The sequence below is a fragment of the Coenobita brevimanus genome, chromosome 90 (genome assembly GCF_032717465.1).
Source record: "Coenobita brevimanus isolate Jiangsu-jjx chromosome 90, ASM3271746v2, whole genome shotgun sequence".
NCBI lineage: Eukaryota > Metazoa > Arthropoda > Malacostraca > Decapoda > Coenobitidae > Coenobita > Coenobita brevimanus.
This window is the reverse complement of record NC_137043.1, coordinates 31,430,626-31,455,157: the sequence shown is the minus strand read 5'-3', so window position 1 is coordinate 31,455,157 and position 24,532 is coordinate 31,430,626. Positions and strand designations below refer to the sequence as shown.

General features: G+C 41.7%; 1 protein-coding gene and 1 pseudogene across 1 annotated transcript in view; one reads left to right on the top strand and one right to left on the bottom strand.

Annotated features, from left to right (window-relative positions):
* Nucleotides 1-24,532, bottom strand: part of LOC145411660 (uncharacterized) — a 148,029-nt gene that overhangs the window by 11,507 nt on the left and 111,990 nt on the right. The window contains exons 15-16 of the mRNA XM_080281665.1: nucleotides 18,880-19,032; nucleotides 17,597-17,707 (exon numbers count right to left, since the gene is read on the bottom strand). Coding sequence (XP_080137791.1) covers nucleotides 17,597-17,707; nucleotides 18,880-19,032 — 264 coding nt within the window. The remainder of the gene's footprint in view (nucleotides 1-17,596; nucleotides 17,708-18,879; nucleotides 19,033-24,532) is intronic.
* On the top strand, nucleotides 21,109-21,227 carry LOC145411739 (5S ribosomal RNA; annotated as a pseudogene).

Here is a 24,532-nt window from a genome sequence, read left to right as displayed (position 1 = left end):
GTCCGCATCATCATCGCCGTCCTCGTTGGAATCTTCAAGCTGGGTACTGACACCTGCAACTGAAGATGCGATCTCGATATCAGACAATGTCTGATACCCATGATCGCCCTCGTCGTCATCCAACCACTCACGCACATCGTCCACATCAACATCGTCGCCATGCGTACGGAACCGTGCATGGAAGTCATCCACGTCAAACCCTAGAAAATCGTACTCCACATCCGTTCCGAGAAGCAGACGAGACCAACCATTTTCTAGAGACTTGACAGGGACTTCCTTCCGTGCACTGGCCCAGTTGTAGATTGCAAACTTGATGTTGTAGCGGCGAAGGTTTTCCAAAGTCTGCTGGCCTCGCGTGTCCCGTCCCTCCCTGCGCTCGTCCTTGTCCTCGAGAACAACCATCACCTTGTCCAGGAACTTCCGTCAGTATAGGCGCTTTGTTGCCACGATCACTCCTTGGTCCACTGGTTGGATGAGAGCAGTCGTATTAGGTGGCAGAAACATGCACCTAATCCGGCCATTCTCAGCCACCAAGTCCTTGTCGCACGGGTGGGCAGGTGCATTGTCGAGGAGAAGGAGGGCCTTTACCTGGTCGTGCGGAATTTCCAGTGTCTTCGTCTGGTAATTGATGACCTCCTTGATGAAGTGGCAGTGGAACCAGTCACTGAAGATCTGGGCTGCAAACCATGCCTTCAAAGAATGGTACCAGACAACAGGAAGGACATCCATCACCCCACGAAGACACCGAGGCTGCTTTGCACGGCCAACAATAACGGGGTTAAGCCGGTGCATGCTGTTAGCATTGGCACAACACAAAGCAGATATCCGTTGCCTGGAGAGCTTGCGGCCAGGTACACGCTTCTCCGTCTCCTCGGCTAGAGTGTTCGTTGGCAAAGAGAGATAGAATAAACCAGTTTTGTCAGCATTGTAGACTTGACTGAGAGTGAGGCCCTCCCTGTCGATCAAGCACTTCACCTTGTGCCGAAACTCGTCAACTCCATCCTCGTTAGCGTTCAAAGCTTCACCATGAGCTTTACGGTTGGTAAGGCCATGCCATAACTTGAACGCGAACAGCCAACCCTCAGATGCCCTGAAGTCTAGGGCGTCGTGAAGCCTGGCGAACTTCTCAGCAGCAGCCTTCAGCTCCGTACCACGTACCATCACACCAGCAGCACGTTGCTGTCGATACCAAATCAACGTGGAGTGGTTGATTTCAGCAAACCTGGGAGTAAACATCACCTTCCTCTCCACATTGCGTTTGCTTCTCAATGAGAAGTCAGCCGTGTACTGTATGAGTTTGTCTCGGGATCTCTTGATATCGAACAAAGTAGATCAGGCCAGGTTGAACTCGCGGAGGGTGCGGGAAGAAGACCACCCCGCATCTACTTTCTCCAATATCTCCCGTTTCTTCTCCAGAGTCAACACCACTCTCTTCCTCTTCTCAGGTGGCAGGGCCATCATCACACACACTAATAAGAGGCCTGAGAGCAGCAGGAGTGCCTGCACCAGGTAAGGAAGCACTACAAAAGCGAGCATGTGGGCAGCCACGACAACGAGCGTGCACTCGCGGCGAGAGACAGGCGGAAAGTGGGGAGGATGCAGGGGCGCTCTATTGGATGTCGGAGGAATGACGCACCACAACAAAGCTGCCCCAAGCCGCGTGCGGCAAGTTCAAATTACGGGCGAGATTTTTTTTTTTTTTTTTTTTTTGTGCGGTTTTCGGACCATTTTGGGAATATTGGATCCCGGGACGATTATGTCCGGTTAGTGGGGATGTTCGGATATTGGGCGTTCGGATATTAGAGGGATTACTTTGAAAGGACGCATTTTTTTAACTAATGGTATATCCAGACGATTTTATTCAGCCTGAGATTTTTGGAACTGAAGGGAGTTCAACACAGCCTTCAATAACACCTTCCCTACCCGGGGGCTCTCTTCAGTTGAATAAAATGGTCTGGAAGCTGCAAAAAATGAACTGAAAACTTGCGTCCTAGGAGTGAATTGCGTAATCCTTTCAACCTAAGTACGTGATTTATTCTTGCTGTCTCCAGACGATTTTGTTATGCTTTGGAGAGGCCATTTGTAGCGGCGGGTTACAGTGTCTCCATTAACCCCTTCACAACCTGGCCTCCCCTTAAACTGAATGAAATCGTTCCAAGGAGGCCGAAATATAATCAAACTATATAATGGGCGTAGCAGAGATTAATGGACTTTTGAAAGCGTTCTAATGTGAATAAATCTGATGCAGAATGGAGCAACTGCTTCTGTATGAGGACATTATTTATCATCTCATTTTTGTTGATATTAGACGATTTTCTTCAACTTAGGAATACAACTCTCTTGAGAAAACAATAAAAATAAAAGGCATACTAGTACCGAAGTGGTTTGCCACTGAGATTACGTAATTTAATTCTATTCGCGCTACTTCAGACCATTTTATCTCATTAGGGACATGTAGAGATCAAGGAGTTAGATACAGACATCATTTACCCCTTCACTAACAGAGGACCACTAACCTGAACAGAATCGTCTGGAGGCAACAAGAATCGAATACAAAGGGAATCCTCGAGTTGAAAGGATTTATTACAGTTTTGAGAAAGTACTGTTTGACGTGAAGGTGAGGAGTAATGCTGGTGAAGAGTGTGCAGTGGTGGTGGTGGCAATGGTGGTGGAGGGCTAGGCAGAGGGAAGTGCTAAATGTTTGCTGTAGGCTATGGTACTGTGTGTGTGTGTGTAATTCACCGGGTCGGTCAGGATCACTTGATGGTCGTGATCGTCAGCTTTTACCCTCCCGGAAGGGAGCTGAGAGCTCATATAGTCCGATCTAAGGGCAAGGCTGTGACCTTCACACACGCACACACCCGTCCCCTTGCTCGAGGGGGACAGTAACCACCCACTTCGTCAGCAAAACTTTTAGCAACCTGAGCGAGGCTCGAACTCCCGTCCACCAGTTGGCAAGCGAGAACGTTACCACTGCACCAGTGTGTGTGTGTGTGTGTGTGTGTGTGTGTGTGTGTGTGTGTGTGTGTGACAGAAAGGAAGAGAGAGCAGGATGGGGGAGAGAGAAGGGTAATACAGTGAGGAGTATGGTGATTATATATACTGTATATACAGTATATATATATATATATATATATATATATATATATATATATATATATATATATATATATATATATATATATATATATATATATATATATATATATATATATATATATATATATATATATATATATATATATATATATATATATATATATATATATATATATATATATTGTTACGGAACAGAGAAAGATAATGTACACATTAAGTGAGAATACTAAGAGTCACTACTGTCCCGTAAAGTTCCAGGTTCAAAACAAAAGAGTTAGGTAAAATTACAAGTTAAAGTTTAATGCTTAAACTAACAACAAAACATTCAGGACTCATAAGGATAATGTAATGGCAAAAACAGGTTAAATATATGGTTAACTGCAATAGCCTCTATTAACACGAAATTAGCAAGAATAAATTTATCTAAGTCAGCCCTGATAAAATGAGATACCAGATAATACTCAGTGAATGCCAGATAAATAATTACAGATACAAACTATTATCAAAAACGACTGACATAAAGAACCCCACACGGATTACAAAAACTTCACTAGGCCTACAAATTAAACTTATGCTATACAGTACAAGAAAAAATGCAACAACAGTTATACTCAAATTACACACAGCTGCTAGATGGTTGGAGATTTCTTGAGCACTCACAATAATAATAATATCTGTACAGGGGAGGACAGAGATGTGAACAAAATGAGGAGCAGATCTAAGTGGCAATGATGCAGAGATTGAGCTCATTATATAGGGGCCAGGAGAGCTTGATACAACTTGTAATAAGGACGCGCAAATGAAGCCATGGGGACAAAGAGATGACAATCCCGCAAAGTATAACAGAGATGTCGACTTACTCTACTATAACGGTAGAAGGGGGGGACTGAGGCAGAACACGCTCGTGATCAAACATGCAGCATACTGTGCGTTAAAATTACACAAAGGATGATGAAATCATAGGCTATGTAACAATATATATATATACTGAGAGAGAGAGAGAGAGAGAGAGAGAGAGCAGACCAAAACAAATAACAGGAGTGTATGTGTGTTTAGGTGTATATATAATTGCTATTAAATCAGGAGATTGCACATAACTCGCCAGAGAGTTGGGATAAAGTGTTCAACTCCTGGTGTTTCAAGATGGCATCTCCCCTCTTGGCCTCACATCCTCGTATGGATTAGCTTGAACTTCCTCGAATCAAATGACGTATTTTATTGATTTATTCCTGCAATCTTCTGACGATTTTATTCACTCTAGCGAGAGATTTTTTGAACTAAAATGAATAACATTGTCAGTAGGCAGTAAGAACAATCCATTAGTATATGGCATCTGATGCAAAGGGATCAAAATATCATACATATCAATTTTGGATTGAGAGGATAACGGATATAAATATCTTTCTCTTCATAACAAGCTAAGATAAACCTTTCCAACAGATTCTATAACATGATTTTTATATATAGGTAAATATATTTGAATTTTGCATCAACATGTAGGAATAATTTTACTATATATACGGTATTTTAATAAATTCTACCTCGGTTTTTATATAGCAATAATGTTTACAACAAAATAATGTGATATATGATGTACATATCAAGTCTTGTAACCAATGTTCCTCTAACTCCCAACTGTGAGACCGAGAGGATGAGACAACCCCATGGCACTCAGGTTAGTAGATGTATTTAATTTATCCCATGCACTTACGGTGGTGGCGACCATCATCCACTCACTTGATGTAGTGCTGCCTACTTCTTCCTTAGCCTTTATCATTCTTTTTCTGTGCCTGCCCTCCTCTCTTCCTATTTCTCCCATCTTTCCTGTCACTACTTAATGCTTTTCTTTCCGTTACAGGTGGCTTTACATTCAGTGACAAGCCAAATGGTTTCCTGTAAGCCAAGAAACCATTTACAACGCTGGGTGGTAACCATATAACCAAACCATACGTGCTCCCTACGTGTCAAGTCGGTTGGTGGAGGGTTAGTGGCAGGAGACAGGACCAGCATTACCGTTAATCCACACTGGTTCTCACGTCATCTTTCCACATGTTCTCCTTTAGTGGCCAGGACAACAGAGAACGTGGCATATCTAGGAGTTCCGGACAGTAAAGACCTCAGACAGTGTGTCGATGCGAGAAATAAAGCAAATAGTGTCCTAGGATTTATTTCACGAAGCGTGAGGAATTGGGCATCTAAATTTATCTAGCATTAGTAAGGCAACACTTAGTTTATGCCGTGCAATTCTGGTGTCTGAACTATAATCTTTTTTAAGAGGAAAAAATGAAACACACACACACACACACACACACACACACATTACAGGTCTCTTCCATTCATAAAAAAATGTAACAGTTGGACTTGCACAGCAGTACTGTAGGTTGAAATTTGGGGAAAACAACTTTGGGGAAGCGAGTTCCAAAGAGACGAAGTTCCGGGAATAAATGATACGCGGAAGTTCTCAAATATGGCAGTGTGACAGTGAATGGATTTAAATTCCTTAGAAAATGTGCAGCGATGACAAATGATACCTGATAGTCAGAACCTTTCCTATGAAGACAGACTAAAAAAAAATTACCTGTACTCACTAGGAAGGCGACAAGTAGGGGAAGACTTAATTGAGGTGTCAGGGTGGATGAAGCGAATAAATAAGGGAGAGATTAGCCAGGTACTTACAGTGAGAACACAGGATAGAACTAGAAGAAATTGTTTCAAAGTAGACACTCCGTTTAGTAAAGAAATAGGAAGAAATTGTTTTGGCAATATAGTACACGTATGGAATAAGCATGTGCAGGAGTAGGTGAGAATGAGAGGGCAAAAGAAGGAGTGTGTATTGTTGTGAGTAAAAAAGGAGTGTGTATTGTTGTGAGTAAAAGATGGAAGAACAACATAAGAGAGTATGGATCATTTGGCTCAAGGACTGTGTGGGTAAGATTGAAAGTTGGCATACACATGTGGGCGATTGTGCGTGCATGCGCCAACGCAAGATCGTGCAAGCAGAGTGAGAGAAGAGTTCTGGACAAATGTGGAAGTGCTCATGGAAATTTAAGAAAGAATGAGAGAGTGTTGTTGATTGGTGATATGAATGGTAAAGTAGGGAATGTGAAGGTGAATGGAATAGTTGGTGAGTGGGGTGTGCCTGCCGAGATAGATGAGAATGGCAGTGCGTTAGTGGGCATTTGTGCTGGGAGGGGGTTGGTGATAGCCAATACCCACTTCAGGGACAAAATGATCCACAGATATACATGGCGAGTGATGAGAAGGGTGGGTGGTATACTGAATGAAAGGAAGGCAATGATTGATTATGTGTGCGTGGATGAAAGGATGCAAAGATGTGTAATGGATGCAAGAGCTTATAGAGGTTGGGGAAGTGGGACTTTCTCATCACTACTTAGTGGTGGCCCGAATCAAGATCCAAGTAAGAAGGAGAAATAGAAGAAGGGAAGGATGGGAGGAAGGAGTAGTTGCAAGGAGAGAGGAAAGGTTACAAGAGGACGAGAAAAAGGCAGAATATAAGAAAGAAGTGGAGTAATGATTGGGTAAATACAGATTGGAGCAGATGGGGGACGTGGAAGGTGTGTGCAAGATATTCACAGAAGAAATCTGTGCAGCATGTGAGGTGGTGTGTGGGGTGAAGAGAAGACTAAAGGGGGTGCGGGGAACAGCATGGTGGAATGAAGAGGTGAGAGAGGCTGTGGCACAAAAGAAGAAAGCATACAGTGAGTGGATGAGAAACAGGGGCATGGAAGAAGTTGAGTGATGGAAGAGAGCGTTATACATAGAGAGGACGAGAGAGGTGAAAGATTTGTAAGAGAGAGTAGGAAGAGAGTGGATGAGGACTGTAGAAGGAACTTGAGTGTAAAGTGGAGGGAATGTAAGAAAATGTTCTGGAAAGAGGTAAAGAGAGTTAGACAGGGTACCAAAGAAGTTAGTTGGGGAGTGAAAGATAAAAATGGTAGATTACTGGTGGAGAAGGAAGAAAAGGTGAGCAGATGGAGAGAACACTTTAAGGAACTGCTGAACACAGAGAATGAAAGTAATGCAAGTACAAGTGGCTGGGAAATGGCTGGGAGAAGGAGGGATCTGAGAAGAAAGGAACAAATCAGTAGGATGGAAGTTGCGGAAGCAATGAAGAAAGTCAAAATGGGGAAAGCCCCAGGAATTGATGGAGTGTGTGGTGAAATGCTGAAGCATGGGGGAGAGATAGTAGTAGAATGGATGTGGAAGATGTGCAGATTGGCCTGGGAGGAAGGTGAGTCCCGGAGGATTGGAAGTCAGGTATAATTATTACCCTGTACAAAGGAAAAAGGGAAAAAGAAGTGTGGTAATCATAGAGGCATTTGTCTTCTTAGTGTAAATGGAAAAGTATATGGTAGGATACTTATTGACAGAGTTAGGGAAATAACAGAGGAATTAGCTGGAGAAGAACAGGGAGGTTTTAGGATGGGAAGAGGTTGTGTAGATCAGAAATTCATTCTTAGATCTTTAGTGGAAAAGTTTCTGGAGAAGGGAAAGAAGTTGTATAAGGCCTTCATAGATTTGGAGAAAGCATATGTTTGGGTGGATAGACAAAGATTGTGGAAAGTATTAAGAATCAGTGGAGTAGATGGGAAGCTGTTGAAGGCCGCAAAGAGTATGTATGAGGGTGCTAAGGCTGCAGTTCATGTAGATAGTGAACTGAGTGAATTTTTCTATTTGAAGGTTGGATTGAAACAAGGATGTGTCATATCCCCATGGTTGTTCAATCTGTATATGGATGGGGTTATAAAAGAGATACAAGGTAGGCCAGTGGATGTTGGAGCAGCCCTAGTGAGAGAGAGGACAGTGTTTGGAAACTACCTGTACCGTTGTTTGCAGATAATACTGTGTTGTTAAGTGAAGATGAACCGTAGTTGCAAGGCTTGGTGGATGAGTTTGGGAGTGTGTGTAAGAAACAGAATCTAAAGGTGACTGTAGAGAAAAGTAAAGTTATGGTCTTCGAGAGAAGTGAAGTCAGTGACTGTACAGTGAGGGTGGATGAGAAGGAAATGAAAAATGTGAGTGCATTTAAGTACTTGGGTAGTGTGATGGGTAAGGATGGAAGCTTGGAGGAAGTGCTTGAAAGGGTACCACAGGGAAGAATGGTTGTTGGTTTCTTGAAAGCAGTGATAAGAAACAGGGAAGTGAGCATGGAAGTGAAAAAGCTACTACATGACAGTATTGTGATTACTCCTTTTTTTTTTTTTTTTTTTTTTTTTAACGCCAGGTATCCCCGAAGGGCTAAGGCGTTGCCTCTGGGTAGAGGACTTTTGGATTGGAGCATGTAGCATTTTATGACCGGATGCCCTTCCTGATGTCTACCAATGACCCTTGGGTGGATTCGATCCTCCGACCCTTCAGTCAGAGCGGAGCGCTCTAACCCACTGAGCCACGGCTGCTACGTATGGAAGTGAAACTTGGACCATGCTGGAGGGAGAGAAGTCACAAGAGAGAGCAGTGGAAATAAGTTATTTGAGAGGAGCATATGGAGTCACATGGATAGGCAGACTGACAAATAAGGAAGTGAAGAAGCATTGTGGTGTGGATGTGGATGTATTAGGATGCGTTAGGAGAAACACACTGAGGTGGTTTGGCCATGTGGAGAGGAAGGAGAGTGAGAAACTGACGAGGAGAGTGTATGTGAATGAGGTGGAGGGAGGGAGAGGGAGGAGAAGGCCAAGGATGAGATGGAGAGATGAAGTGGAGAGGTATATGAGAGAGGGGGTGTCAGCTGGGAGCAGGGCAATGAAATGGCGGGAGACAGGGCGACATGGAGAGGATTAGGCAACCCCTTACAGGATTAAGGCATCTGGCAATAGATAGATAGATAGAATGTACTAAGACATAGTTTAAATTCAATTCTATCCATCACTGGTACCCAATGAATCTCAATTAGGAACGAGGTAGTCGAGGTTCTCAGGGGGAGACCAAAGATAAGCCGTGCTGTCCTGCTCAACACAGACTGTATTTCTGTTAGTATATTATTTGGAAGACGAGTCCGCAGTGAATTACAATAATCGACACGTGACAAGACCACTGAATGGACCAATGTTAAAAGGCAATGTCCATTCAGGAATTTTCTCATGGAGAACAGATTTCTAATATGCAAGTTACATCCTCTGACAACTTGCTAAATATGTTCTTGGTAAATTAACTTTGAATTAAAATAAAAATCCAGATTTCGAACAGTACTGACTTGATAAGCTGTGACACACCAATGTTCAAAGCCAGGACATTACCAGTGTTGTCACCCCTTCTGTTTCCTCTGATGATGATGATCTCAGTTTTACCATCACTCAGCTCAAGTTTCCTCCTAGCCATCCAAATCTTAATATTAGACTTAGAGATTCAAGCTTACTTTTGGTATTGTTAATATATGGCACCTTAACATAGAGCTGGGTGTCTATCTATCTATCTACCTATCTATCTACTGCCAGATGCCATAATCCCGTAAGGGGTAGCCATTTGACCATGAGTTATTTGTTTTACGGGGAGGGGCACTAACCCTCCACCAACCCACCTGTTGACACGTAGGGAGCACGTATGGTTTGGTTATATGGTTACCACCCAGCATTGTAAATGGTGTCTTGACTTACAGGAAACCATTTGGCTTGTCACTCAATGTAAAGCCACCTGTAAAGGAATGAAAAGCAATAAGAAGTGACAGGAAAGATGGAAGAAATAGGAAGAGAGGAGGGCAGGCACAGGAAAAGAATGATAAAGACTAGGGAAGAAGTAGGCAGCACTGCATCAAGTGAGTGGATGATGGTCGCCACCAGAGCTGGTTGTCATCGGCATAAAAGTGATAGGACACGTCAAGAGTGTCAAGTGAAGAAGATAAACTACTCATGTAGACTGTAAATACAACTGACCTAAAACTGATCCTTGTGGGACTCTAAATAGAAGGGGTGCAGAATCAGACCTAGCATAATCAACAACCACTTTCTGAGATCAGTCCGATAGATACAACTGAAGGAGCAAAAGAGCATTATCACAAATGCCATAAAAATACAGACCATCCAACAACAGTTTACGATCTACTGTATCAAAAGATGCAGACAGATCCAACAGAACTAGGAGAGAGGACATCCCACTACAGGTGTTTGCCACCAAGTCATTATGAATCCTTTTAATGCAGTTTCAGCTGAATGGTATTTTCTGTATGCTGACTGAACAACCTCTAACCCCTTAACTGCCATGGATGAACATTGTTTTTTTCACCCTGGTGAACTGCCACAGCCAATTATACTTACTGGTAGCAACATCACTAACAGCAAAACCCTACATACTTAACTAGTTAAAAATAGCTTCTAACCCCTTCACTCTATGATGACTGAACACTAGTATATCCTGGTTAACTCTTGATGATTTTAGTCTTAGTTGAAAGGTAGCCAGTATCTTCTCCCCTGGCCAGTTATCATCAGTCACATCCTTCATTCACTTCACGATCGGTTTTCCAGCTTCTCTCAGTATTTTGTTCTGCCAGGAGAGAAAATATGAGTGAATTGAAATGTATCTGTTAGATTAAATTCTTAACCCACCAATGATTATAATATACTAATCAGATACTTCATTCCAACTATATCAGACATTACTGTGCACAAAAAAAATAAATAAATAAATAAAAACCTCCTTACATCTTGTAAAAAAATTAGGAGTTTTCTACTGTTTGCTAATGCCAGATCAATTTTATTCAATCCCATTCAAAGTGTTACAAAAATCAAACAAATAAATTTCAGAAAGCACAATATCACTGCATATCCCTGATATCAGATTTTCCTGTAGCAGAGAAAATTCAACTGACAAAAAATAATGACACAATTAGGTCTAAATATATATATACTGTATATATATATATATATATATATATATATATATATATATATATATATATATCATCAGCCATTTGAGTGTCCACTGCAGGACCGGTCTATCCCGAATGAACTGGGGACGATACAGCCAGTGTATCTCTAGGCTGTCTGGTAGGATTGTATGCAGGGTGAGAAGTGCTTGTATATGTAATTGTAGTTGGAGTGGCTTTGGATGTGTGTGTAGTCTATGAACCAAGTGTAATCGGCCCATGCAAGCCGACTGGGTGCAAGCATACTTTATAGTATGCGACAATGGTTCAACCACAGCACCCCTTATATCCGCCAAGCAGTACGTGGGGAGAAGAATGCTCCCAAAGTTTATTACCCTGGCGGGGCACGAACCACTGTTCTTCAGGGTACGAAAATGCACACTTTTTACCACTGTACCACAGAGGCTCCATATATATATATATATATACTGGTACATATATATATATATATATATATATATATATATATATATACTGTATATATATAGCCTACGGGTATATAAAATATTCATTCATCATTCATCGTCCAATCCTACGCTGCCCCACGAGAACCGTAGGAGCCCGGGGCTAGGCAAATTGGTCCTGACATTTGAGATGAGAGTGACCAGCCTCACTCATCCTTCAGCGGAATTACGTGAGCAATAAACCCCAATCACCCCTTGGGTATATATCATCACAGGCTCAATCTGATTGGAGTGCCGTAATGACCCACTAAACCACCAGGCGCCAAAATATACAGAGATATATATGAACATACAGTAATCCCTCATTTATCCGGATGTACAGTATCCGGATACTGGACCTTGCTTCCGTTAAACCATTATACGAATATACTGTACAGTACTTGCTATTATCATCATCATCATCATCATCATCTGGACCTCCTTTCCCATCCTAGGGCAGGGTGAGGAGTAGCAATGTCCAGACAGCCCAAATTTGCCCTGTACAATGGGCCACACTTCCATTCACTCATCATTCAACCCCCCGGAATCCTGGCTCTATCAGATACGCCAAAAACATTCACCACGCTTTGTAGCTTCACATAAACGTATCTGATAGAGTCAACTCGGATGCTGCCATGTTAAAAAGGGGTGCCAAATCCCTGATCATGCACTTCTCCTCACAACATTCATCCAGCCAGCTCAACCTCTTGTCAGTTCCCTAGCCTCACAGATTTCCAAACCTTTCTTCCTCAAACACTCATCCACCATATCTCTCCATCTTCTCCTTGGCCTACCTTGCCTCCTCCCTCCTTCAAATTCGCTCAGATATACCTTTTTCACCACTCTATTGTTATCCATTCTCTCCACATGACCATATCATCTCAGTACACTCTCTTCGATTCTGGTGTACACCGACTTCCTCACTCCACATCTTTCACGAATCACATTATTTCGTATCCTATCCACCCTTTGCACTCCACATACATTCCTCAGCAGTTCCGTCTCCACTGCTCTTACTCTTGACTTTTCATTTTCATGCCACATCATAGTCTCACATCCATATGTTAAAGCTGGCACTAACACTCCTTCAGGTAAGCCTCGTGCAGTTGCAACGCTCAAGCCTCTGTTTCTTATCAAGGCCTTCATTGCACCAGCTACTTTTCTTCCTTGTGTCACTCTACTTTCAACTTCTTTTGCACACTTTCCTCTCTTTTCTATCACTGTACCCAGGTATTTGGACTCTCTCACCAGTTCCAGTCTCTCTCCATTCACTGTAACATTGCACTCGGAGTCACCTCTCTCAATAACCATCACTTTACTCTTTTCTACATTTACTCTCAAGGCACGATGGTCACAGACATCAGCAAAACTCTGCAATAGCCTACCAAGTTCTTGTCCTGTATTTGCAAGCAGTACTTGCTATTATCCGGACTATTATATAAAAGTCCCCGAGAACTTCAGCCGGCCATCTGACATGTTCAAACATTTGGTATCATGGCAGCTGGGCTCTAGTCGTGCAAGGGAAATAGGCCGTCACCCACAACCTGTGCAAAAATGTCTGTCCGCCCCAGTACTGAATGGTCAAAGTTGCACGCCGGGCCGATCACTTTTTACGAACCTCCAGGACTCGAGTACAGTAATATCGACCATAACCCACAAGTGGCATCTAAACATTCGTACGCATCCCCACTGAATGTCCAAAGTCGTATTCCCACCAGGATTAGTCTTTCTCAACTGCCACTGTGTGTCTAACAGAGACCGCAAGCTACAAGTCAGGTGAAAGCACCCATCCACCTCTACACCAAACATTTAAAGTTGCCAGGTCACCGGGAGCAGTTTCCCAACAGCCAATGCACATGTAAGACAAACCAAAAGCCACAAGTCAGGTGAAAGCACCCATCTGCCTTGTGACAGAAGGGTGAAAATCATGCCCACAGCCTCACTTCTCCCCCCCTCCCACCCCTCCTCCATACCCTCCCATGCTCCCCACCTAGCTAGCCCTGCCTCCCAGCTTCCCCCTCACTCCCTCCCCTCCTTCACGCTGAAAGCACTGACCTGTGACTTTTTAAATTTTTTGGCGATTTATTTGAATACTAGTGGTCGTATCAAAATTCTGCAAAATCCACAAGGAAGCTCATGAAATTGTACACCTAGACATATGCTTAACTCTTGCAAGGTGTGGGCAAAATTTTGCACTAGCATGGTGGGAAGTTATAATAGGGTAAGTTTTACTCTAGAACACCATTTATTCTCACTTCAGTTTTGTTATTTTACTCATCAGTTTCCTCTGTTTCTATCAGCTTATCTTACAGTATAAACACCAGCGAGGATGTTGGTATTATACATCATTTATGGCAATATAACCAATTTCTGGTGGCATATTTGGCTGTGGAATTGTGTGTGTGTGTGTGTGTGTGTGTGTGTGTGTGTGTGTGTGTGTGTGTGTGTGTGTGTGTGTGTGTGTGCGCGCGCCCCGGGAGCAGCTATCACTTCTGTCACAAAGATAACTGATTTTCCAACTGCCCTCAGGTTGTTTGTGGATTTTTGTTGTTATGCATTGTTTTCTTGGAGGGGTACTGTACATACATTAGTGTATGGGTAGGGTATTTTTTGCTTTTCGTTTTTTTTTTTTTTTTTTTGGGGGGGGGGGACATGATATTCTTGGCTATTCCTACGTGTGTTTTGTACATACAGTAGTGTATGGGGGGGGGGTTTTGGTTATCAATGTTTTTTTTGGATGGTTTCCTCAATGTTCAAAAATTATTTTGGATATTCCTATGTGTGTTTTGATGCCTATATATGGCAATGACAAGAAAACACTGCCAAAATTAGGAAGGGTACTGGAGATACACTATACTCAGTTTTTTTATCAAGGCGAAGATGCACTTGACAGACTGGTGATTATTGGCTGAATGCAACAATACTTCATAATCTAGTATTATTAACCGACAACAAATATCCGAGGGAGAAAATTTGGATTAGTAAATATTTTTTGGACATGTTGTATTCAGCCAATCATCATCAACCTGTCAAGTGCATCTTCGGCTCAGTAAAAAAAACAGAGTATAGTGTACAGCTAGGGTGTTTATGGTTTTCAGTGTTTTGCCTGGTTTTCTTGGTGTTAAAAATTATTTTTGATATTCCTATGTGTGTTCTGATGTCTAATATAACTGAATGATTGGAATACACTGCCAAAGTAAGCAAAGGTACTGAACAAATAGGTTGGATATTTGTTGGAGGTTGGGTATAGGGGGGTCTGGGTATAGTCGGGGGGATATTGTTCACTATACAGACTCTGGCTCTACCACATCAGATAACTGAGGGACTAATGTATACATACATACATACATACATATATATAGACAGATAGATAGATAGATAGATATATATATATATATATATATATATATATATATATATATAGACAGATAGACAGATATAAATATATATATATATATATATATATATATATATATATATATATATATATATATATATAGACAGATAGACAGATATAAATATATATATATATATATATATATATATATATATATATATACAGTAATCACTCTAATATCCGGACGCCAAATATCCGAACATCCCCACTATCCGGACATAAGAATGTTTCATACTGTACTTTTTTCCATACCATACTTACCTCATTTCACTCTTTAATGTCCTGTATTGGTGTGAATAGGGTGTTAGGAGCTATGCATGTGAAGTAGGAAGGTGTTTTTCTGAGTTAGGCTAGGTTAGGGTCCATAAGTACCAGTCCAGGAGCCAGTCACCAGAATGTTTATTATTGTATGAACCTACTTCTAAACCCACATTTTATGTTTCTTTTGCATTTATTTCAGTCATATATGTGCCTTATTGGTGTGATTTGGGTCTTAAATAGGTGCTATGCATGTCCAGAGGGAGTTGTATAGGTGTTTCTCTGAGTTAGGGTCCATAAGTACAAGTCCATAAGCTGGGGCCCAATATCCGGACAGAACCAATATCCGGACCTACCTATGGCTCTATTACGTCGGATATTGGAGTGATTACTGTATATATATATATATATATATTTCTCTCTCTCTCTCTCTCTGTATATATATATACATATATATATATATATATTCTCTCTCTCTCCCTCTCTCTCTATATATATAAAGAGTACAATATCTATCTATCTATCCACTTATGTACAGTATGTATCTATTTATCCATCTATGCATCGTTACGTTTCGTTTTTAAAGGCTCCAACATGCTTGCATGCGTTGGCCTTGGTCACCTAATGGCGGCTCTCCATGCTGCACGATCCACTGCAGCCTCCCTGTTCAATCCCTTAACCCTGAGGTCACACTTAATGACCTCGTCCCATGTCTTTCTCGGTCTACCCCTCATAACCCCACCCCCAATATTAACACTTCTCACCTTCCTCACCCAATTATCATCCCCCATCCTCTCCACATGTCCAAACCACCTCAATCTACCTCTCCTCATCACAACACCAATACATCTATGTATATATATATGTACACTATACTGTATATATATATATATATATATATATATATATATATATATATATATACATACATACATACATACAGTCAAGTCGCCTAAGGTGCCGATTTCTATGCCACAATTTTCTGACATGGCAAGGTGAAAAAAAAAAAAAACTACGCGCATAAAATACCTCTGGTGTGCAGGTGTGGCAAGGTTTGAAACGCGCCTCTTGCCTTGGAAGCCCCAACCCTACCCCCTCCACTTTAGCACTATCGTCGTCAGAGTTAGGTACTTTCAGTATTTTATGCCCTTAGAGCCCTTTATTATTTATCGTTTAATGTTTATGTTGTGTGTAATACATGCACTGATTGATTGCTTGATTGTATGCCTGTGTAAAGTGAGGGAAAATGGGGAAAAGTGGGGTGAAAAGAGGGACTATGGGCGAACGTCCAGAACCAAATTCCATTTTTCCCATAGGTTTAGTTATTTGTATGGCACGGCTTTCTACAGCGCGGGCTTGGCCCAGAACCAATTAGCCGTGCCTTACGCGACTTGACTGTATCATTATATACTGTATACTGCATACAGAAGACTCTCGATATTTGATTAACTTACTTTGATATTTCGTACCTCGATTGGACTCGCCCGCTCGTCAAAAATTTGTGCCTCAATTTCATAAGTCGTGCTTCGATCACTCAGGCCGGGTTGTGAGCGCAAGTTGATACGCATCTGTTCATCTGTCATGTCACCTACCGGCCACTTGGTGAAGCTTGCCCTCATTCAAATGTTTGAAATGTTTTTTGTGATGACAGAGGCAGTGAAAGCATCAACAGCAGTGGCCATGGTGATTGGGACAAGGACAAGGAAGCAGGTGCTCACTCAAGCGGGGCTGGGGTGAGCACGAATGATGGCAGTGAGGGTGGCGGTGAAGGCTGGCGACAGTGACTCAACCACCGCCTCGGAACCGGTCAGGAAGATTCGCCGTCACAACAAAAACAAGACAATTCATCATCATTAATGAAGAGAGCTATGGGTGATGCTAGAATAAAATTCAAAGGTGACTACAACATGAAAGAAACAAGTTAATTATTGACTAAAGGTGCAACTAATAAATATTATCCAAAGCCTATGCTTTTGAACATAGACTTTGATCAATCCCCCTGAAATACATATATTAAAGTATTGATTAATTAATAATAAGTATATTTACAGAATGACGGAGAACCGTCCAGGGTGCAAACTGTCCTGACAGGGAATCGTCTAGGGTGCAAATTGTCCTGACAGGGAATCGTCCATGTTTTGATGGCGAACTGACTTGAGGGTGAATTGTCTCGGAACCCAACACTTTACCACATAAGCTTCATTCTATCTATTTTAAAGCCTGTATTTCTTGCTTTTCTTGCTAATAGTAAGTAAATATGTACTAAATATAAGCAAATAATGGTTGTGTTATGATTTTGGGTGGGTATAAGTGTATACGTAAGAGTTGATGAGGGTCTGTCGGCGACACGCCGGTCCAATTTACTTATTTTCCAAAAGTTTATCAATTCACACTTCAATAAATCACATTTTGATCATATTTTCGGTCCCAAAGCAGTTCGAAGATCGAGAGCCTTGTGTTTGTGTGTGTATATATATATATATATATATATATATATATATATTGTATGTATATACAAACCAATGCCCTGAAGAACATTTTATTAGCTTGTTTCTCAAAGAAGTCCTGTTCTTTGTCCAGCCTCGCAGTGCCCCGCTGTTTCTCCTCCTCACTCATGTCCTCCAGGTAGAACTGAAAATACAGTTAGTACTGTAGCAGTAACACACCCCCTTCAGCCTGAGGATGTAATTTTTATTTCAGTCCATCAGTCCACTGATATGTTTATCTTAATCTTACTACGACTACACAATTTTATTTAGCCTGTAGTGGCGTGGTGCATGCTGCTGAGTGTCACAAGGGAGTATGTGGTTTGTAGTTTGGGGAGTGGTGTGAAAGAAGGAAGGTGATGATCTGTGATGAGACACTTGATGGTGATTTGCTTCAGACAATGTCAATGAATCTGATGATCACCAGTATGTGTCTGATTATAATTTGTAAAAAGTACATTGAATCTTGCAATCCACTACTATGCACTGATCATAATACAAATATTTTACACTGTTTAAGTTTACTCCCCTCCACCACAGGTACTTCTTGTTGAAGGTGGTGGTGACCACCACCCACTCATTTGATGTAGTGCTGCCTACTTTTTCTTTCACCTTCATCATTCTATCATTTTGTCTGACGTCCTCTCTTCCTATTTCTTCCCTTCCTCCAGCCACTTTTTATTAATCTTCTTTCCATTTAAGGTGACTCTACACTTAGTGACAGGCCTAATGGTTTTTTGTAATCCAAGAAACCATTTACATGTATAACACTGGGTGGTAACCATATAACCAGACAACCTGGGTAGTGTTGAGCTGCTGTAGTGCCTCTGCTAGCTGGGTGGGGTGCCACAAATACGGCATTCACCCAGGAACCACAACTCCAAAATTTTCCCTTCATTGCAAGGCACTGTCAACCACAAGAGAACATCACTTCAATGTATAAGGACTGCCCTGCAGGGGCAACTGCTTGTCTGCAGTTGATAGGTCTGCTTGGCCAGACAGACTGGGGTTGATCAACAACAACAACAACAAGTACCTGTACTTCTTTGCATATCTCCACTTTTACATCAGAAGTACCATACATGGGATAGGTATAGCTGACAAAAAAAAAAAAGGGGGGGGGGGGAGTCTGATGATGACAAGCTATTGATGATGATGTATATGTGAAAAGTATGATAACCAGAAAATTACTTAATAGAAATGCTTTACAGAACACAACCCTTCTGTATATCAAGGGATTATTGCTCGTGATCTTCGTGTTTGAGAAGCTCGTCCTAACAATAATGTGTACAAAATAGAGCTTATTACAGTACGTACATTATCCAGCATCCTTGTGAGAGGTGTTAGCTGTGCTGCAACATATATGTCCGTCCGCCCGGTCCTGTTCACCATATCCTGCACACGGGGCTCTATCACATCCAGTGGGTCCACATGGCCATCACACACACGCACTTCCATTGAACCAGATCCCTGAAGTAAGAGGGTTAGATCTGTGCCTATTGATTCCATGTGGGTTGTTAAATCACTGCCACTACTGCAATTGGTTATGTTATTCGATGAACTCCAGAGGACTTCATTCAACACTGAAAAATCCTAACAGTCAAAAAGCATCATAAACTAACTCCAGTATCTCCTTGTCTGTTATTGGTACACCAGGGAATTTTATGTAGGCTTGCACTAAATGACTTGGTTCAGTCAAGAGATAACCTAGCAGTCGAAGTGCTGAACATAATCAATCTGTTTTCCTCCAGAACATGACCCACAATCCTCCTGAAGTGGAAGAAAAGAATGAAAGAGAAAGGTTAGATTTATCCAGAAGTGGAAGAAGAGAAAGGAATATAAGGATCATACTTATGCAGAAATGGATTAAGAGAAAGAAAGAAAAAGGTTAGATTTACAAGTGGAAGAAAAAGAAAAAGAAAGGTTAGATTTATGCCTAGCGATGGACTTAGAGAAGGCTATTTCCAGTCCATCCAGTTCTAAAAGTCTCCTTTGTGTTGAATAAAAACATCTGGAGGCAGCTGAAATAAACTAGAAATGCATCACTGGATTAAAGGGGTTGAGGCAGACAATCAATTTTCACCTAGGACACAATCCACAATTCTGCACCAGTAAAGGATGAGTTACACATACTGTGCACCTTTTGACTGCATGAAAGTGATAAATTTTCATGACACCCCAACCTTCCCCTAAAAACCCATCCAGCAGCAGTGGAAGAAGAATGATTGGATTTAGGGTCAAGGTTAGACCAAAACTGTCCTATCTTCACAAAACACAGTATCAGGATATAATTCATCCAATTAGATTTAAGCCAGTTGGCTGCACGTGGGTCACCAGTCCCAAATCCTCCCCTACGCAACCCTGGAACAGTGACAGAATTAGATTTAGGGTCCAAGGTGGCTGTATCAACAGATTTAAGTCTGTTGGCTGCACATGGATCACCAGTCCCAAATCCTCCCCTTCACAACCCTGGAACAGTGGCAGAATTACATTTAGGGTCCAAGGTGGCTGTATCAACTTCCCAATAATCAGTTTGTATGTGTGTATATTTCTTCCTTTAAATATACAAGAGCGCTTACTGTGAGCATGACAGTCATTAAAGCTGATGAGTTTTGCTGATGTCCCCATCTTCCTCTAAAACACAGCCCTGTGGGAGTGGATGAAAAATGTGGGTTAGACTTAATGCCTACCAACTATTTCTGCCATGTCCTTATCTCCCCCTATAATACCATCCACAACCCAGCAGTAGTGGCAGAAGAGAAAGTTAAATAATTTCTACAATTAATTCCTTTAATACAAGAAGACAGCTTGCTTATTTTACACTTGCTAGCTCCAGTCAATTATATTAAACTCTGCAAAAGCCTCTTGTATGGAAGAAGAAACAATCTCCATTAACTCTGAGTGACAACATCAGGACTAATGCAGAAAAATGTCACCACTGAAAATGACTAACGAAAGCTACATCTAACAAACCTGTAAACTCTTCTAAGCTAATAAAATACCTCGTGAGGGAACGAATAAAATACGACATAAGCACACAGAAGAGGTTAAAAAGGCCTTGGACGCTCTCAACGGTTATGGAAGCTCCCATGTACCTTATCTTAGTGGGCAGGAGGGGGGAGAAGAGTATACTGTACAAGGTAACAATAAAGTATAATTGGCAAAATAGAACGTTAAGAAAAAGGTGCTAGGGAGCCTCCATAAATGAATATAACACCAGCCATGATGTTGTATTGTAATCAGGCGAGGAGGCTCCCTAGCACTCTTCCTTACAGATTTATTTTTGGATAAGTTAATATCCTTCTGTATGTTATTTATGCAGGGTATGGCAACATCAGAAGGATTTATGTAACACAAGAAAGGACATTAAGGTCTAATATGCAAAATAAATCACTTGGGTAAAGATGTCATGAAGCCTCCATAACTGATGTAAATATAGGCTGAGGCTGGACTAAAAAAATATATAACATATTATAGATACAAGTATAAAGGCAACAACTGGTAAAAACACATCAGAGGTAAAATTCACAATGTAACATTGAGAGTGCCAATGGCCATAACAGGTTGAGTGCTCCATTTCTTGTCTGATCAGCGTAGTTAAGCAACACTGGGTCTGGTTAGTACTTGGATGGGTGACTGCCTGGGAACACCAGGTGCTATTGGCAATGAGTTTTGGTGGCAAGTGGGGGTGCTCACCATCCACTCAGTTGATGTAGTTCTGCTTTCGGTGTCTGCCCATTCCTCTTGTCCTTCCTTCCTCTTCTGTCTTGCTTTCCTTCATTCTTTCCTCTTCCTTCTGCCTACAGGTGACTTTACACTCCCTCTTCTGTCTTTCTTCCCATCATTCTTTCCTCTTCCTTCTGTCTATGGGTGACTCTACAGTAAGTGACAAGCAAAATGGTTTCCTGTACACCAGGAAACCATTTACTATGCTTGGTGGTAACTATATAACCAAATTATGGCGCCTGGTGGTTTCGTGGGTAATTAGGCACTCCAATCGAATTGAGCCTGTGTAGGTTTATATCCAAGGCTTGGCTGAGATTTATTGCTCACGTAATGCCATTCAGGGATGAGTGAGACTGGTCACTCTTATCTTAAATATAAGGACCAACTTGCCTAGCCCCTGGCTCCTAAGCTCCTCATGGGGTAACATAGGATTGGATGATGGATGGATGGATTAATGAGAGTAAAATTTACAAGAAAACACCAGTAAAGAATAAAAAATGCTAAATACCAAGAAAAATAAGTGCTGTATATATATGAAATATCTTGAGATGGTTTGGACACATAAAGAGAAAGGAGACTGAAAGACTGACCTGAAGTGGAGTGAGGCAAAGGATGCAATGGGGGGGATGGGGGGGAGATGTACAGCATATGAATGAAGGTGATATGAATTGGAGAGAGGATAACTTGATGGCAAAAGTCAAAGTGGCACAGGGATAATTTGTCTGTTGTCACCCTTCCTGGGATTTAGTCATCTGCCTATTGATGGGTAAATATGGATATAATAAAATACATAATGCCACAACAAAAATGAGAATTATAATAAGACAATGATATTCCAAGCAATGGAAAAATATGATCAAGGTAACTCTGGTGGAAAAAAAAAAAAAAACACTAAACACTTTCTCTTGTGCTAATGAATGCTATGAGCAAAGTTGAGAGTAAAATCCACACCAGCAAAGCTGAGTTCATACTGCTGCCATAAAAGTCTTCATAACCTTGTCTGCAGCATTTTGAGTAACTGCTACAGAAAACATTAACACTAGTTGCAAAATCTCTAACAATTCTGCATAATGTTTTGGTATGGTCACACCTTATGGCCCACATTTTTTTGGTTAAATAGTTGTGGGTGCTCGCCATCCACTCAGTCGATCCAGTGCTGCTTTGGGTGTCTGCCCTTTCCTCCTCTTCTGTTGTTCTTTTTTTCATTCTTTCCCCTTCCTTCTGCCTATGGGTGCCTTTACACTCCCTCTTCTGTCTTTCTTTCCTTTATTCTTTCCCCTTCCTTCTGCCTATGGGTGACTCTACATTGAGTGACATGTCAAATGGTTTTTCTGTACACCAGAAACCAATTACTATGCTGGGTGGTACCCATATACCCAAATTATGGTGCTTGGTAGTTCGGTGGGTAATTAAGGCGCTCCAATCGGACTGAGCCTATGTAGGTTTATATCCAAGGAGTGGTTGGGGTTTACTGCTTATGTGATGCCACTCAGGGATGAGTGAGGCTGGTCACTCTCATCTTAAATGTCATGGCCAACTTGCCTAACCCCAGGCTCCTCCACTCCTCATGAGGCAACATAGAACTGGATGATGGATGGATGGAAGATCTCTTGCTCTTCTAGATGAATCACTAGTTTCCTTCTGTAATTTTTTATTCCTTTTTTTTATATGCTAGGAAAAATGAACCAAAGGCCATGAGCCCACAAAAAATGTTCCTTCCAATAGAAAAACAAAAAAGACCCGATTATTTCAAGATGGCTGGACACACTGCATTTGAAAGACTGGAGATCGCAGAAAGCAGGAAATACAGACAGAAGGAGACAGTTCCAGAGTTGACCTTTTGCATAAATGAAGGACTGGGAGTAATGGTTAACTCTTGCATTAGAGAGTTGGACAAAAAAGGGATGAGAGTTTGCTGCTAGACGGGTGCTACGCGCCCGTCGTAGAGGTGGAGGAATGCAAGCAGACAGTTCAGAGGAGCGGTAACCATTGAAGCAGCGACAGAAAAGAGATAAAGATGCAACAGTGTGGTGAAGAGACAGAGGTTGAAGGGAGCCAGTAAGAGGGGGAGAGTTGATGAGACGAAAAGCTTTTGACTCCACCCTACTGAGAAGAGCTGTATGTGAGGAACCTCCCTACACATGCGAGTTGTACTCCACACAGGGACAGATAAAACCTGTGTATAGAGCCAACAATTGTGCAGGGGTAAAGAAGGAACAGAGTCGGCTTAGCACACCTAATCTCTTGGGAGCAGATTTTACAAGACATGTAACATGATCTTTCCAAGATAAGTCCCGAGTGAATGAAACCCCAAGCAAGTTCAAGGATGATGCAGGATTAAGCTGAATATTATTCAACATTAGTGGGTATACCTGTGGAAGATTTTGTTGGGTTGATAGGTGTAGGAACTGAGTCTTTGATGCATTAAAAACAACAAGATTATTTTTTCCCCACTCAGAGATACGAGCCAAGTCAGACATTAGGTTTGCCATAGCCTTATCTCTTGTTTGTTGAAGTAACTGTTGAGATGGACGTTGCGGGAACCGAATGGAAAGGTGAAGAGTGCAGTCATCAGCGTACAAGTGGATAGGGTTAGATGTACAGCTTACAAGGTCACTGATGAATAAAAGGAAGAGAGTTGGTGATAGGACAGAGCCCTGAGGAACACCACTGTTGATAGGTCTAGGAGAACAATGGCTGTCTACAACAGCGGCTATAGAACGACCAGAAGGGAAGCTACTGATGAAGGAACAGATAGAAGGATACAAACCATAAGAGGGCAGTTTGGAAATTAAAAATTTATGCCAGACTTGATCGAAAGCTTTTGAGATGTCAAGTGCAATGGCAAAGCTTTCACCAAAGTCCCGAAAGGAGGATGACCAGGTGTCTGAAAGGCAGGTGAGAAGATCGCCAATGGAGCATCCCTGATGGAACCCATACTGATGATCAGAAAGAAGGTTGTAATAGGAAAGATGTAAAAAAATTTTCAATTAAGAATCGACTCAAAAACTTTTGAGATACAGGATGTTAAAGCAATTGGATGATAGAGGGCTGGGAATGGTCACCCTTCTTTGGGACTGGCTGAATGAGAGCAAACTTCCAGCAAGAAGGAAAGGTACAAGTTGATAGACAAAGGCGAAAGAGTTTGCCTAGGCAGGGTGTAAGCACAGAAGCAGAGTTCTTGAGAACAACAGGATGGATTCCATTAGGCCCATATGCCTTGGTAGTATTGAGGCCTGTGATA